We start from the raw sequence: 18,243 nt of genomic DNA on the forward strand, positions 1-18,243 counted from the left end.
ACATAGCTCCGATCAGTTTCTGGAGCTATTGACATTACTACTTTTGAATGCCATGTGACCCAGTGTCACACAAAAGTGCTGTATTCCCTCTTGCCATCTGCACTGTGTTGATAAGCTGCTGCACTGCTCTGTGAAAAAGCTTGTGTCAGAAACCCAAATCTTCCCTGAGGCATCCATTGGGACTTGGATGTTCTTGTTCCCTCAGCTGCCAAAATCTGAAGTGAAAAAATTCATTATCAATGAGAAAAACTGACTGTTAAAAATACAACATAACCTAGTGTCCAATATGCATTGATCCTAAAAAAATTCAGGTTTGATTTGCATGTTTGCTCTGCTGGCATAGTTTGAGGGCTTAGCTCCTTCTCCAAATGCTGAGTGTAACTATTTGCCGCTGTCATGTATTGTGATGATATTGCCTAAAACCAGGAAAGCCTAGAATGACAATGTAGATTGAAAAACATTGCAGATTAACTTCTTACTCTGAACTCCCAGGAAGGGGGTAAGCAGTCCTGTTCTTACATTTTCATTAACTGGAAGTGGCTGTGTCCTTCTGAGGGCTGCCAGAGACATCTCCTCTGAAAGGTCTCATATCTGTAAAAGCGAAATAAAAAGAGGGAGATAATTAAGGCTATCTCTATCAAGAGGAGCTGAGTTTTATTAACATTGGTCTCATAATTCTTATATGGTGATCAGAGACCATCATGGCTGACAGGAGCAGCTTGTGTACAATGTGGAAGGCCAGGAAATAGTGTTCAAAAAGCAATAGGAAATCATTACCTGTGATGATAAAAAAAATACTTTTTAAAATGGAATTTTCATGAGAAATCTTAATGTGATAATAAGTTATATAGATATATTAATCATATTTAAGATATATGGTTAAACTATACATAGACACTGTGTTGGATTTCAGTGATACTGACATGCTATGTGTGCATAGGGCATCAGTCTAGGTTTTGGTAATGTGGGTTAATATAATTAAATAAGTTTGGGATAGGAGTTATTTATTCACCCAGTTGGATGAGTGTATGTAATCATCATCCCTAAACTTTCACAATTCTTATAATTAGTTAAACATTTTTTTGTGTGTGTGTGTGTGACACGTAAAAGATGAATAGGGAACAATTTGACACTTAGGTGTGTGATAAATTAGCATGACAGTTTTGGATTAATGTCCACACAGCTTCATGTTTGCTTTACAGAATTTGACTATCCAAGTTCTGTGTTTCATCTGAATTTAGAAAGTTTTCTGTTGAAACAATGTATTGGCAGAAGTAGAATACGTGCCCAGAGGTGAATGATATGGGTAGAGGTAAGAGGTACAGTTATTTACTCTTCAAGGGGCTTGTGCCAAATCTGTTTCTAAAACTTCTCTCAATCCATTTATATTTCTGTTATCTTCAAGAACATAACTAACTGTATCCAAGCAGTTGAATATAAAAATTCAGAAAACTGAAAACTTTTTTGAAGAAAAAATGTGTTTCTTTATAGTCCTATATAACGCTGCTATTTCTAGTAAGAATTTATTGGCTTTTGTATATGTATGACTTAAGAAATTAAGACAATACTGAAAATTAGAAGTTAATTCAGTTCATTCTGGAAGGTAGCAATTATGTCACTCTTTGAATATGCTAAACCTTTTTAATTACTCACTTTTTTAATGCTGCTGAAATTTGGAAGAGTTTGTTCCCACTTAAGCAGCACTGGGTATTTAATAAAGCATCTCATAAAGCAGACTTCTTCATCTGGATGTTGACACGAAATCTTTGAAATCAGACTGAGTGTTCTTCTTGGGATTTTGATTGTAAAACAAATGCATTTATCAATATAACGTGCTTCCTGGACAAAGGACTCTTATTGACCTGCACTTCAGATTCATGCATGGAGTGTACCAATAGCCTAGGCTCATGGAAGGGACCTATGGAGGTCCTGTGGTCCAGACCCTGGCTCAAAGCTGGTCCAGATTGGTCAGGGTGCTGAGGCCATTGTCCAGTCACATTTTAAGTATGTCCAAAAATTGAGATTCCACAGTCTCTGGATAGCCTGTTGTAGTGTTTGAACACACTCAGGGTATGATTTTTTCAACCTTATACTGAGTTGGCATTTCCCATGTTCTGGCTTATGTCTGCTGCCTCATGTCCTTCCACTCTGTACCTCTGAGAAGAGTCTGACTCCAGCTTCGTATACACACTATCAGGTAGTTTTAGACAGCAGTAAGATCTCCCCTGAGCATTTTAAGGCTGAACTATTCCATCTATTTCAGCCTCTCCATGTGCATCCTGTGCTCCAGCTCTAGGCCTAGCCACCTCCACTGACCTGCTTCCAGTATATCAATGTCTGTCTTGTCCTGAGGAGACCAAAACTGGGTGCACGACTTCAGATTCAGTCTCTCAGGTGATGAACAGAAGGAAAGATCACTTCCCTCATCCTGCTGACTGCACTAATGCAGCCCAGGATGTGGATGACATTCTTTGCTGCAAGGACTTTGCTGCTGACTCATATTCAATACAATGTCCACCAAGACTGACACATCTTTTTATGCAAAATCTTTTTAAGCTGCTTCCCAGCTGATGAACCCACAGCATGTACCGATGCATAGGATTGTTCTTCCCCAGGTGCAGCTTAGCTTTTGCCCTTGTTGAACTTCATGAAGACAATAGATGCAAGTAATGTTCACTTTGTCTCATCAACTTTAGCATCCTGGGTCAAATTCATCCCTCTGGAGCAACCTTGAGGAATGTGAATGTACCAGGTACAAATTAGAGCACAATATGATCCTGTAGGTCCTCAGGTTACATTCTGGCATTACACTGACCCAGTGTAACTGCAGGCTGCTACTGAAACGCATAGCTTTGCTCTCCCTACGTTCCTGATCATATGCTTCTGTTAGTTTTCTTATATCAAATTTAATTGACTGTTCAACCATGCAGTCAGATCAGCAACTTAAAGAACAGAAAGCCATCAGTCTGCTCTGGAAAAAATGAACATCTTCTATTTGGCCCAGAATGTTTGAATGACTTGCCCTCAGCTGCATAGGCTGAGTGCATGTACAAGACAAAGGCCAGACCTTTAAGTGTCAGCACACAGTTACCCTGGGTTAGGCTGGTGGTGTTTTGATGTTTTACAATATAATTTTTTTGGTCATCTCCAGTCATCACCAACTTTACAAATATTGTATGCAGGTGGATAAAACAAAATTCACGGGGACATAAGTCATAAAATATGTAGCTTACAAGACACTTCAGAGAACTGCTTTAAAGATACTCTTAATTCACATCTTAAAAATAGATTAACCAACTGTGAAAATCACACTGAATATTTTTTAAAGGGATGTGTAGCTAATTAAAACCCATACCTAGCAATGTTCAGGGAGTAGCTGGTTGTGACATGTCATTATATTCAAAGGCAGATATGCTGCTCTTAACCTACAATGCTATATATAGTCCTGCTCACAAGTTAAAGATCTCAGAAACTGAAACCTTGTTAACTGTCTGTTATCACCTTCTGTTGTGCCTTCACTTGTACTGGCATTGAAATCCTGGAGTGGGGCTGCTTGTGAAATGGAGAGGTCAGATGTTACAAAAATGCTCTCAAGTGTATGGTGTATGAATTTTGGATTCCCAGTGAATGAGATAGTGGAGCAAATGCCACCATTTAATTATGAGTTTAGAAAACTAGACAGTTGCTGGTCAGGCCCTACTGCCCACGCTGAAGCAGCAAGACATACAAATCTGCCTTTGGGGGGATAACCTCCAAGGAGGATTTCCCAACTTTTATAGAGCAAGGTATCTTGCAAACGTGGAAAACTTAATACAGAAGTAAATTTATTGCCCTTTCCCCTCTGAATGAAAGGGCATGGTTACTAAACTTTCAGAAAATAAAGCAAATGGGATAATAAAGCCCCCCACACCTTCCCCCTGAACTAGACTCTGTGGCTTGTTGTGGTACATGTGAGCATTGGCATATTTTGTGGGTGTTATCTACCATCTGTGTCTTTGTGCCATAGGAGGTCAGTTATTCTATTAGTCTCTTCTAGCTTTAATTGCATTTGCTTTCAGATTGCCGTAGATGAATTAGTTTAAAGTGATTGGTCCCTGCTTCTGCTTTACTTCAGGTTTGGTGCATCTGTTTCAGATGGCTTCTATGTTCAGCTGGATTATTGTCAAGCAAATTAAAAAAAAAATAAAAAATCAACTTTTCCCTCCGAATACTTCTCCTAATGTAATAGATACAAGAATGCTTAGTAGTAGCTATACTTCTTCAAAGATGTAAGTTATTCATGGCTTCCATGCCATCATTATCCCTAGGACTATAAATACTGCAAAGAGTTTTGTTTTATTGAGACCTCACATGATAGTCCAATTGGCTCATTAGCTGATTCCCAGCCTTATTCCCATTACAGAATATGGCAAACCATAATGGTTGGTAACATCCTGCCCAGGGAATTCAAACATTCGTAAGAACAAAAGGTATTGGGGTAATTGTTTGACAGTGTAGTTGCATGATTGTATCTGTGGAACAAGTTACTTTTCTGTGGGGTTTTAATTTACAGCAGATTACCAGTGGTCCTGGTAAATCTACGTGGATCTGCTAATCAAAGTGAAATTTCTTCCTAAAAACATGTAGGAGGTTTATTACGAGCTCTGGTCTCAGTCCTGGAACAGTTGAAGTTCCTTGCCTTGTGCCTTTCAAAGTGAATGAATAGTGCTTGGTTTTAGACTTGGTTTTGTAATATCTTATTAAAATGAACATATGATTAAATGGTGTCTTTCACATTGGCAGTAGAAAGCTAGTAGAGCACTTGAATTATATCACTCCACTGTTGAGACATTTTGGGGTAATCAGGGGTAATTTTTATTCAAATCACTCTATGTTCATTTGAATTCTGCTTTGGACCAGATGACCTCCAGAGGTCCATTCCAACCTCAACAGTTCTGTGATGTTCATGAAACTCTTTTATTCTAGATATTAGAAGGCTTTGTGCCTTCAAGCAATATAAAAATCCATTGTGAATAATAACATTGACCCATAAAGAACATTTTATATATGTAACACAGGAGCTTGCTGTTGTTGCATTGCTGCAAGATGGGACAGACTCACTGCTCACTGAAGTAGTTTGGCTCCATCACACTCTGCCTGCTATACTGGTGGCAGTGTTTTCTTCTTCTCATCAGTTTATGGAGTAAAATCAATCATAGAAAATATTCTATTGAACAGGTGGAAATGTAGCACTCCCTTATCTGTACTAGCATGGTTTTGGGACTCTATCAGAATCACACATGGACTATTTAGTTGTATAGAAGAGCAAGACAATTTGAAAGGCTATTTCCATAAAATATTATTCCTTAGCTTAATGTAAGTAAGAAAGAAGGAAGCAAATATTTGGAGTATTAAGTCATCAACAGATGACAAGCAAAATCTATTACCAGCTTTTCAAAGATATAACGGTAATTAAACTGTGTGTGTCCTCATATTTTTTTAAGTGTTGCCCATGGTCCAAAATGGATGACATTGCTGAACAGTTATCTAGCTGGTTTTAAATGTATTTTAGTAACCATATTTACAAAGGATAGCATAGCTTTTGTTCTCTTTTGAAGTACTTAATTTTTTCATTTAGATGCAACGCAAATGTAAAATAAGCTACTCTCAGACAGTTTAGAGAGCAAAATAATGTTCGTACATACCAAGAAGTATCTGTGTGTCTTGTAGCAAAGACAATCTCTTCTTTAGTATAAATCTGATAGCTTCTGTGGGGGAATGTCATGCAGATTTTTAATTAAATGTTAATGAATTAATCTGGTCAGATACATTTCATAAGGAGGCAGAAGGTCTGCCTTATTTTTATGCCCTACTTAAGCCATATTTTGATAGCTCACTTGGGATTTAGTTGAGCTTTGAGTAAAGTGAAATGTGCTTCTAAACCCTACCATCCTTTGCTGAATTATACAGTGATTTGTCCATCTGGTCCTCTTATAAAGAGAAAAAAACTTTGTGTTTCTGTACATGGACAAGAAAGCTCATGGCAGAAAGCTTGTTGTTTTAAGGACACTGATAAAAAGGAAAGTTTTAATTAAGTGTAAGGAGAGCTATTCTTGGATAGAATAAACAAGTGATGTATATGCTTCTGTTTTTATAAGAAGGATGTGTTTTCTCCAATGAGAGTCCACTAATATTTGCTTTCTGTATAAATGGATTAAGTGAAGGACTTTTATATGATCCAAGTTGGGAGGACAAATGCTGTCATCTTTAAGGAATAAAATCATCACCCTCAGGCATCATTTTCTTAACAGCTGCATTTGCTGGTACTTGCTCCCTGTAATTCCAATTTTATTTTCATTCCATAGCTGATCCTGTTAATGACCAACCATTGCTGATACTACATTTCTTATATATGCAAGAATTTGGACTTGAGTGCTCGGTGTCTTTTTGTATCTCTTGATATAAGTAGCTGTAACATCAGCATTTGCAAATGTCCCTTTGATACTTTAGCCTACAAGTGTCTGAGAAATGGGGAATGAGAAATGGACAAGTAGAGAAAAATCAAGTAGAGTAATAGGCAGTACCTTTACGGAAGGACATTTCATTTCAATAAAGGTGTGAGAATGTAACCCATATGCTTTTGTTTCCTCTGTTTTAGGCTGCCTTTTCCCGCAGGTGACCGGGTAACTTTTAATGGGAAAGAGTGCATCTGCCAGAAATGTTCCCTGCCCCCTTCCAGCAGTACTGGCTCCTTCCCAGTACAGAACTTGCGAAGTAAGTGGGGAGTTGTGCTGTTTTCTGTTGTTACTTTCTAGCCTGCACATGCTTAAAGAACAAATTTTACACTAAAATCTGTAACTGGAGTTTTTACTACTACACTGCATAAAAGCTGTCAACAAATCCAGTGTAGTCGTATGAAGAAATACATGGCAATTTTCTGAGAAAGTCTGATTTTTAAAATGAAACACAAATGGTGCCAATGTAGACTTAATAATACACAGAACCTCTCAGAACATTAGTTTAAAACTGGAGTAAATCAAAATATTTGAAAGAAGGCGTAATATAAATGTTAATATTTTTGAGAGTTTAATCCAACTCCAGCTAAAATAAAATCCAACATGAGATTTAGTCATTTGTATGTTTTCCAGGATTGATTTAGAAATATCAGTGGCACAGTTGCATGTCTAAATACTGCACAGGAAGGGTTAAAGTATGCAATGTAATCAAGGGGACTTCTATTAGAAGATACATACACTACAGAGAAGTATGATTGTTTCATAGCACATTTTTTGCAGCTGAACTGAGGTTTCATAGATTAGCATTGCTGCTCTGAATTCTGTCACTGTGCCCATTCGTTCATGAGCAGCTACCACACAAAAAGAGTAATCAAACAGCAACAGCAATTTAATTAAATGATGAATACAGAAATATTTTTAATGACTATCACATCAAGCTGAATTTAGTATGACTGAGGAAAAAACACCTAGATTGCTTATCTTTGTATGTAAAGAATCCAGCTCGCTTTAGGGAGAAATCTCCCTCCCCCGCCCCTTTTTTTCCCCACCATTTTTTTCCCCACAGCTCTCCCTTTATAGAAATTTTCACCATCTCGTTTTTTTCCCCACAGCTCTCCCTTTACAGAAATTTTCACCATCTCGTTTTTTCTGTTTGTCAGCAAAAGCTGCTGTGTAAATGCAGTGTGAGACTCTATGCTGACTCCTTTCTTGCTACTGCTATTCTCTTTAGAGGAGGCAATACGTGTCTCTTTTAGGTGCTTTCCCTTGTCACTTATTCTGGAGACAGATCATCCTCAGCCTTGAATCTAATCCGTTTTGTCTGGCTGAATGTGCAGACCCATACTATATGGCCTTTAATTGCCTGTCTCTTTTTCTTATGGGAAAACTGCCTTTGACTTTAATGGAAATTATTTGCCTGGTTGATTACTGACAGAAGAAGTTCATTTGATTATCTATGATACAGAATCCTTTAATGTACTTAAATTCTTTCTTTGTCCACACACACATGTCACAGAGACTGCTTCCTGTGTTGTATTTCCCCAGTTCACCTAGTTGCCTTCACCATGCCTCCCCAGTGCACAGCTACTACAGCTCCTTACCTGCAGACCCTTTGCAAACCCCATGCCTCAAAGAGAATGAGTCCTGGAAGCACGTCTTTATGGCAAAACAGGACCTTTGAAAACAAAAGTTTGGCTTTTCTCCAAATAAAACCTCAGACACATGCAAGTATTTAAACCTCAAATACAGGTCTGACTTAAGTCTCATTAGAAAATGAGAAAATCTTTCTACAGGTTTCAGTGGAATTGGGTAAGAGCTGTGGTTCAATAATATCTTTAATATCTGCCACGCTATGTCCATTCTTGTCTTTTTCTTACTCCAGTGCCCCAGTTTCTTGCAGTGCTGCTGCAGGGCAACATCTTCTGATTTCAAGGTGACATGCAGCACCCAGAAGCTGCAAAGCTCAAGGGCCTCAGGAAATTGGTTTGCAATGGTGTGGGAAATAGAGCTTTGAGGGATTAAGGGGAAACACTGCAGACACAAATGCATGTAAGTGTGTTTGTGTATAAGTAGCTGGATACATAAGTCTGGCAAATGATGATATACAGGAAATTAACCAAATAGCTAAAAGAATAAGAACGAACTTGGACAATATTCAGAAAATAATGCAATATGTAAAAGAGAAATATTTAATAACATCTGTTTTTCAATCACTTGCTAACCCTTAGGCTAGAGCCAGCATTTCAGGAATAAACAAGCAGTGACAAAGACAACTCAGTGTCAATGACATCATGGTTGAAGTGCAAAATTGAAAGTCCAGAATGGTTGTCTGGAGCTACTCTATGTATTACATAATGCAATAAATAGCATTAGTATCTTCCTGTTTTAATAACAGTCTTCTTGGAAAAGAACTTCATGTTTTAAACAAACAATTCTTTTTATGAAAGAACAGTAGTGCACAAAAACATGTGTCCTCAAGCAAGCCGAGTAAAGGACTGAGTAATATGTGTTGAACGACTGTTAACATGGTTTTACTCTTGCCTCTGAATCCCTGATATGTGCTATGTATGCTATTTGTTAGTCTATTTATCTCTGAATTGAGCTTAAGAATGCTTTGAGGAGATGTCTTAGGACTTACTGATCTCCCAGCATGACAGCCCCCTCTGACCACATCCTCTGTTTTTGTCTTCGCCGTTTAGTTTTGAACTCTTCTATACATTACATTTAGAATAAATGAAGAATGTGAAATACTTGCTTTTTGCCCGAGCCCCAGAATTTCTTATGATTATATACATGCCTACCTACCTCTCTTTTTGCCCGAGACCCAGAATTTCTTATGATTATATACATGCCTACCTACCTCTGTTACTGAGTTTATAAAACACTATCTGTGAAAACCCCTTGTGGCAGTGATGATGCTGAAAGAGTACTTGGAGAAAAATATCAATAGGTAGCAACAAATTGGTGTGTTCTGCAGAGTTATTGGTTGAGATTAGGTGAGTCACCAAAGGATGCTACACCCAAGACAGGAAGACAAGGGCATCACATCAATAGGCAGTGTTGGCATAGCAACCACAATATTTGTTTTTACTTATCTGGAACTTAACAAAGAAAACAGCATCCCCAGAATGCTGCATTTCTGCACACCCAAGCTTAAGCAATATGAAAGGCAAATGACATCTCAACACACTGTTGTATTAAGTTTGCGAAATAAGCTTTCAACTAGAGAGATTAAATTGATTATCAGATAAACCCCTGGTGCATGGGAGATCACAAACAAATTTCTGATTGCAGTTTAAATATAGATACTGAATTTTTTATTGTCTTGTGGGACTAAATGTAAGCACACACCCAAATGTTCTCTTTTATTAGCAAAAATTCAAATGTTCTGATCTGTTCTGCACACACTTTTATGCTGGTCTCGTTTCCACATATTGGTGTTCTACAGAGTGATATTAAAGAGACATGATATAACTCCCTTAAACCATTCCAAATCCACTAAAGGAAAATAAGAACTATCCTTTATTGTTTTGTGCTCAGAAATTAAACATTTACAACTGCACTAACAGAGTGTCTCATTAGGGTCATGTAATCAACTAAATAGAATCTTAAATCACAAAGTTTTTAAGAGCACTGTTTAAATCTTTTAATGAGATCCTATGTTTGGAGCACTTTCTTAATAACTAGATAAATCTTTGTTGGTGGTGGTGGTGGTGGTTGTTGTTTTTTTTTAATGCTTTTGTGTATCTTTCTCTTCCATGTAAGATGGTTTCTTTTTTCTCCTCTGGCATCTTTAACTGACTCTTTAATGTGTCATTCAGGTTTTGTCTTTTCTCTAGCAAACTGTTGGTATATATGAAGAATTCCTCCAAAAATATATATATTTTCAGATTAGATCATACAAATCAGAAAGATTACTCTGTTGTTGATACTAGAATCAGTATCAATCAAAAGCATCCATCTTTTTTTTTTTCTTAAAAATAAATAAATACATAAATAAATACAAAAGTCTTATCTTCAATTACTGTTCCTGGGCAGTAAAGCAGTACTTCACATGCAGCCTGTTTAATCGATTTAGCTTAGGCTATATTATCCAGTTACAGCATGGTTTGCTTTTAAGTTTTCTTAGAACTTTTTGGAGCTTTATATAAGTGAGTTTCTATAACTAATGTCTTTACAGCCAGCCATCACTTTCGCATGTTGCATATCCAATGTCACTATGATTCAGGAATTTCTAATGCCTCTTACGTTTTGGTATACTTTTCGTGGTTGCAGAAATTGCACATCAGAATTTCAGCTTACTTTTTTTCCAAAGTTGCAAAAAGTATTTTGAAACATTAGCCAACTGTCAGACCTGGAATAAAGTCTTGTAAAAAGAATCAGTTATTTGTTTTAGTCTTGTAACTTTTAGGTCTTTATTTATTTATTTAGGACTGATTTTCTATACTTTCAATCAGCAACATTTCCTTTTTACATATTTTTTTAAACAGATTGTAAAGAAATTGCAATAAAACCAAAGTTATTAGGAAACCTAAGTTAGTAGGGTTGTTTGTTGAATGATTTGTTGTCATCTAGGATATTACAACAGGACCACAGTAGCAAGCTTTAGAGAATGCACAAGCTGTTACTAGGACAGCAGTGGATTCATGTACTGCAGTGATGTGTATCGTTGCTTGTGCATGTAAAGCATGTGATGCACTCATATTGGATTTTTCTCTTGCAGATTGTGGAGGCTGTGGTTCAGAAATAAAAAATGGGCAGTCATTGGTTGCCTTGGACAAACACTGGCATTTGGGCTGTTTTAAGTGCAATACATGTGGCAAGCTACTGAATGCAGAGTACATCAGCAAGTAAGTTGAGTGGGGGAGCTCAAAGCATTTTCCCTTGTTTTCAGCAGTACAATGATAGCAAATGATTAATTCAGTGTTGTATATCCTTTACTTTGTGTTTATCAATGGTTTTAGAGGTATTAAATATTCACAATCTATCTATGTTAAAAGCAAAGAAAAACAAGTAGAAGTAGAATTTGTCCATTTACCTGGTATTGGTAAAAAAAAAAAAAAAAAAAAGCAATTATACTAAAAGCAATTATACTAAAGGTGGAGTATGCTTTAAAGCTGTGCAGATATGCCCTTAATTTTCTGTTAGCTTTTGCTCTATGCAGTGCTGTAATGTGAATAATGTTTCCATGTGTTTCACATAAGCAAAAAAATTCTCTAAATGTTCATTAAAGAGGCATGTATCAGACTTTTTTGCACTACTCCAGACCCTCATGCCATCAGACTTGGACTGAATTTGATGACAGCAGTGAGAGTCAGCACAAAACACAGACACAGACAAAGTCTCATGTCAGCACTCGTATCAGTCTGATGAGATACAGGGCTTTCACTGGCCAACACAACTGGGATTAATTTCTCCTTTGGAGAAGTGTGTTGATATGATGAAATTTTCCTAAACAGCTAACAACCACCAGCACCCAGAGATTCATAGGTAATGGGATTATGGGATTTCACAGCCAATATCCCACTGGCTTTCAACAATTTTCTGGGTTTAGATTAATACAAGTTAATTTTGGAGCATGAACCAGAGACCAAGAAAACAATACTTTAAAAAAGGGTGTTCCTAAACATGGTTTTGCATTATCTCAAATCCTACATTATTCTGCTGTATTTTGGTACATTTTGTTTGGTTTTGTTTGTTTTTTTTTTTCTATTTGTTAAGAAAAAAAATGTTTTAAATATATAGCTACTGTGAAATCCTCTCTTTAAAAGAAAGCTAAATTCAAAACAAAACTGAATAGAAAAAAACATCCTTTCTTCAACAGATAATTGATATTATCACAATAATATCAATTATTGTGATAACTTATAGGTTAGTCCATTCCAGTTGATATGCTATAAAATTAATACTTATTTTTCTCCTGGAAAAAGTCCAATAAAACTGTGCCTCTGCTAATAAATCCACCTTATCGTTGCCTCTTTTAGCATATTATGCAGCAATGCACCAAACAGATTTAACTATGTTTAATTTGCACTTCACGCAAGAGAACAGTCTCCAGTTTCTTCTAAAGCAGTTATTTTTCATTCCACTGTTTAGTGATCTAAATGCAAAATTTTGAAAAATTGTGATATAAATGCAGAATTAACAGATGGGTTAATTTCAGTGAAGTAGACCGAGTTCCTTGATTCCAACTTTTTAGGAAAAAACAGCTAAGACTCCCATTTGTATTATTCATACTTTTAAATTGTAATTGTTAACATATTTTAGCTGTATAATCCTCCAGAATACCTGTAAGCCTATGTAAAGCTCTGTGTTGCCTGTCCTTCTTCCCTAGAGATGGCATTCCATATTGTGAAACAGACTATCATGCAAAGTTTGGTATCAGATGTGACAATTGTGAAAAGTATATCACAGGAAGAGTGCTCGAGGTAAGGAGAATCTGTCCTTTGAACAAATCTCAAAGTATGCAAAGAGACTTGCTCTTTTCCACATATTCTTATGCTCACAAATGAGTGTTAATTCAATGGTTTAATGTTTTTTTGTTTGTTTGTTTTTATGAAATAGTAGGAATTACTTCTGTAATTGTTTCCTGTTTCATCTTTTAATGATTTGATAATACACATCCTAAATAGATGTTTGTGGTACTGAAGAACATCCAGGTAGAAGAAGTAGGATGTGAATGGGTTATCAGACACATTTTTATACTTATGTGAAATTCCTTTGTAAACTCTGCTCTTTGATTCAGCTTGACATTCCCCAGATTTACAGTGAAGATGCTGAAAAACTGGAATTATTTTTATTTTTGAGCAAAATTTATAAAATTTATTTTTGCACCCAGAAATGAGCTACATTTCAGGGTTGGTTGTTGGGAGGTTTTGTTTGTTTGTTTGTTTTGAGCAAGGAGACTGTTTGTTCTAAGTGCATGTTTATGCTTTATCCAAAAGAGGTTTCCACGTACGTGACCAAAGGTTAGAAGTTAATAAATTTATTTGATTCAAATAGAATTTCGCCCTGGATCCAAGTGTGTGGTGATCCAATCAATGTTATCCTTTATCCACTTTTTGGATCTGCCTTTTCTCTGCATCTTGTTAAGCCTTAGCAGTACTGGAATTAGTAAGAGGTTCCCCAGATCTCTGCTTCCTTCTTTTCATCAGCTCAGAGAACCTGGAGAAGTCCCAATGGACATCTGCCAGAGAAATAGCTGCTAGTCATACAGACTTAATTATTCAAATGGTAGACAGTAATAGCTGTGGAAGGAATTGAGAGGCAAGTGGAAGGAAACAATGAGTCTGTACTAGTTGGCATAATGTGTTACTGGGATTAGTGCATGGGAAATATTTCAAATTATTATTGTCAAATGTTTTATAGACATCTCAGAAAATAGACTTCTAATAACATCTGTACAAAAATATTCTTTTTATTTGGTAGAATTTTACCCACTGTTTGGTTAAACAATAACGTGTGGTACAATGTGGCCTGTGTAGTAACAGAGCTCAGTTTGCTTTGTGAAGTCTGTGGGCATATACACCTCTATCAGTTTCTTGTAATTACTTGGTGAGAGTGTATTGAGCAGCACAAGAATTCCTTGTTTTTGTTGCAGATGGACCATAATAAACTTGAGAAAAGATAATTCTTTAAAGGTGTTGTACGAGTTTTACCATCACTGATTCATTGACTTTTGGTTAGTGCATGCATTACCTCCTTTCCCCTGTCCTTCCTGCCTACCCCCTGTAATGTGGCTCTTGTGAGAAAGCTGTAGCATTGATACTATTTTGCTACTTGTGCAGGTTGGGAGCGACTTTGATTGAAGTCTATAGCATTTAAGTGTGGATGAAAATATCAACTCTGATTCTGAAAACACTTCTAAAAAGAGGGAGCAGATATGTAGGAAAAAGGACTTTTGCAATCTGTAAAAGCACAGTAGCATCAGACAGTGTCACTTTCAAATAGGAAAGCTAGGATGAACTTAGTATTAAGTAGGCAATGGATTAGAATGGGTACATTGATATTCAGTAACTGGAGATTTGTTATAACAGTCTGGAAACTGGACTGTGCTGTGTCCTAGTATTTTGCTGCCATGATAATTCCAGCTGTGCATCTTCAACTCTCCCAAACCTGGTCATTTCCTCTTAAATATCTCTAGTGTTTTTCCTTTACATTTCCACCACATTTACATGGGCAAGAGATGACAGATAGTGTAATACCTACATGGTGATCAGTCCACTGGCTGGACTGATCATGCTGGTGCCTCTCCCTGATTTGACTCTCAGCCCTCTACGGACCTGTGATTTCCACCAGCCTTTGGACCTCTCTGAGGGATCTCAGAAAATTCCCATTGAGTTCTTGTGTCAGCGGTGGAGAACAGCCAGATAAGGAGGTAGTATGCACACCTTATTTCATGAGTAAGAGAGACTAAAAGTTGTGACTTAGGCAAACAAATTTGAAAAACATGGAGACTACGTCCATTGCTACCACAGTTGTCATTTGTTGTTTGCCTGTAGCAGACAGATTTATTCAAAAGGCTTGAAGTTGGGGCTGATCTCTTCAGTCTGTCTGGTATCAAACTCAGGGCGTGTTTGTCACTGGCCAGTTTGTTGGGACATTTGTGTACCTTCTGGTCAGGAGGATAGAAAAAAAAGTAGCTGTGGCTGCTTGTCATATTTTGAGGTTTTAGATAGAATTGTGTGGAATCTTGAAACATTTTTCAGTACTTCAGTATTTTTTTTTGTGGTCTTGAATATAATCTAGAGATACACAGAAATAGTAGGGCAAATTACTGTTAAAGAGAGGAAGAAATCTTAATAGTGATACTTTTTAGCCAGGGGAATAGTCCCCCAGGAGAGCTGCTGGAAGCTATCATTTAGATCATATTAAAACTAGATTGGACAAGGCATTGGAAAATCTACGTTAGGGAACAATCCTGCAATGACAAAGGGTGGGACTATATGACCTAATAGGATTTTTTCCATCTCTGATTTCTGTGATAATGTCAGGAGGACAGCTGCTTCCACAATTATTCTGTGTCCAGATTTTATAATACTGTCTCCCTTCCCAACACTTGCTCATTTTAAATGTTTATTCAGCAGAAGAGGAAGGGAGAGTCAACTAGTGTGAATTACCGATAACTTATTAAAAATATGGCTGTTTTTGTAGGTTGGCAGCCAAATACAATGATGATTTAGTTATTTAAATTCCTCCTTCAGCCCATTTTCTGAGGGCCAGATCCATTCCATGGAGCAAATAGGCTTAAACATAGGATAGCTGTTTATAATTCCTTTCTTGGCTTTCTTCCTCTTTAGTCCACCTTGTCTTGCCCTCAGCCTCCCAGGGAACTTGTACTGAAAAAGACACAAAAGGGGACAAGCAAATGATTTATGGAGACCACAAATTATTCTATTGCTTTAAATAGAAACAATTTTTCTGTTCTTTTTACAAAAGCCCTTCTCACCAGTGATTGTATGGATAAGGTTTGGTTTGCTCATGAAAGCCTAAAGGGCACTGTTTAACACAACATCAGCCCTGTCCTACTTTCTCCTCTGAATATATATATTGATAAACCTCCCATCTAAAATGGACAGGAAGAGGTGGCTGGAGTTTGCTTTATAGTTTGACTTAATGCAGTGTATCTGCAAGACTTTAGGGAAAAGAAGACTTTATTCTTTGTGCTATAGCTATCACGTGTCTATGCTGCAGCTCTGTTCTCCATCTAGCAACAATGGACATCAAGCAGTAGCACAGAAAATAAACACATTTTAAAATAATAAGCTTTTGATTTTTTATAACCATTCATTTCCATTTTGTTGTGTTGCAATCTATTCCTCTTCATTTGGCACTAAAAACATTTTTTATCTCTTTTTAATATCACAAGTAGTTACTTATTAATTAAAGTCTCAACTTGTGCTAATAGACATACAAAAATAGACAAAATAAGTGTAATTGTTTTGTTATGAAAATATACTATATTTCACAAGATAATCCGAATGCTGGTACAAACTCTTTTCTGTCCAAAGAATGCTTTCCATTTATTTAGTGAACTTTTATCGATCTCCTTGTTGTGTTTTGCTCAGAGGGAACAGAGGTGGGTTCCCTTCATCCCAGTCCTTCCCACAGGACAACCTGTGCAGAGGCTTGGAAGGCTGATGCAGTGTGTAGAAGTACTGTGTGGCAGCCAGCAACTTCTGGTCCTCTTCTGGGAATTGTGGCTGGGTTTCTTTAACCTGTAATAATTAGAAACTTTATCTCAATTCCAGCACTTTTCTATTTGTATGTGGTCAGTCTACAGTTGCTAATTCTTCTGATAAAGATTGATTTTTAGCTTTTTTGATCTTCTTCCTTTTAATTGATGAAGTCTAAGGGAAATTTATAGAGAACAGTCTTAGTTCCTACCAACTTTCATTTGCTAAAATGAACAAGCCAAATTATCCTCAGCTGGTAAAAGAAGCTCCAAGCTCATGTTGTGATGTTGGTAGACTTTCTCAGTGCCCACTGCCAGCTGGAATCACAATCTCTCAGCATGGATGGACATTTTACTCCAGATGACCTCTCACCGCTACCTTGTAATAGTAACTCTTTTTCACTGTTTCTAAAGAAAGTCACTTCCCTGGAACATCTCAGACTGAATGTGGTGTTTGTATTTTGTTATTTTTTTTCCAGTGGCTTTGTTACCACTGACAGCCTATAGTAAGATATAACTTGGGGGATGTTTCTCTTCATCTGCTGTTTCAGCAAATGATTTCCTAGGTTGCTAGAGAAAACTTAATATCCAAACTTAATCTCCTGGTGATGTTTTGATGGCAAACTCATTTTAGACTGTGAGGAAATAAGGTGTTCTTGCTTAGATAGGCAACTGCAGCAGTTATGGCCAGGCTGAGCTCCTCCATGACCAACTGTAGTGGTAGCTGATGAACAAGATGATTCTCTGTCACTGCTAGCTGGTGTTTTACATTTGATGTGAATAAAAGTTGACAGTGTAAAATGTTGGAGTGTATGATTTTGGAAAGGTCTTTTGGGACTTATTTCCATGCAACCTAATTAACCTAATTGCTACTGTAAGTGCTGAGGGATATTTTCACCTCTTGAATAGACTTTTTTCTACAACTGTCCCCTGATTTACAGCTACATGGCTGTGGTGTAAATGTATCCTACACGAACTGGTGATAATGGCCATATCATTTGCTAAACATAAAGATGGGTCTAAATGCTGTCTGATACGGCAGCATGGAAGTCAGTATATGGGGAAGAGAGGGTTAACATTTTGTTGTTTGCTTAAATATCTAGAAAATATAATTAATATATTTTTTAAATCTATTAATCATAACTGTATGGTGCTTTAAAATGAGGTAAGAAATGCAGTAGGCACTAGACAGGACTGAGACTAGAAATGCCAGTTACGTACATGTCAATTAAATGGCAATTATACCTCAGTGGCATATTAATTAAAACATGAGTATTTTTCTTTGTAGTTTGCTTTTCTCTTTCCCCTAGGGTTGAGCTGGTTTTTATTCGCATCCCCATCCACTTTGTAAATCAATTGCCTTTCCCTTTGCAGAAGTCTCAGTATAGCAGAGAGACGAGACTAATTCTTTACAGCAGGGTGTATGAATTTCTGCCTGCAGTGTGGAATAATGGTTCATTCTGAAATGTCTGTTCCCCTGCTGTTTCACTAACAACAAAACCTAGTGATGTGTGAAAGGTACTTCAGCAGCTTATAATACAAGCATTAATACTGAAGCACGTAATAAATGTGACT

General features: G+C 37.0%; 1 protein-coding gene across 13 annotated transcripts in view; it reads left to right on the forward strand.

The window, feature by feature from the left end:
* The window catches only part of ABLIM2 (actin binding LIM protein family member 2), a 139,348-nt gene that overhangs the window by 55,387 nt on the left and 65,718 nt on the right, over positions 1-18,243 (forward strand). For all 13 annotated transcript variants that reach the window (XM_068679801.1, XM_068679803.1, XM_068679806.1 and 10 more), the window contains exons 4-6: positions 6,638-6,753; positions 11,218-11,344; positions 12,829-12,922. In XM_068679801.1, the coding sequence (XP_068535902.1) occupies positions 6,638-6,753; positions 11,218-11,344; positions 12,829-12,922 (337 nt within the window). The remainder of the gene's footprint in view (positions 1-6,637; positions 6,754-11,217; positions 11,345-12,828; positions 12,923-18,243) is intronic.

Source organism: Anas acuta, chromosome 4, assembly GCF_963932015.1.
Source record: "Anas acuta chromosome 4, bAnaAcu1.1, whole genome shotgun sequence".
Lineage (NCBI taxonomy): Eukaryota > Metazoa > Chordata > Aves > Anseriformes > Anatidae > Anas > Anas acuta.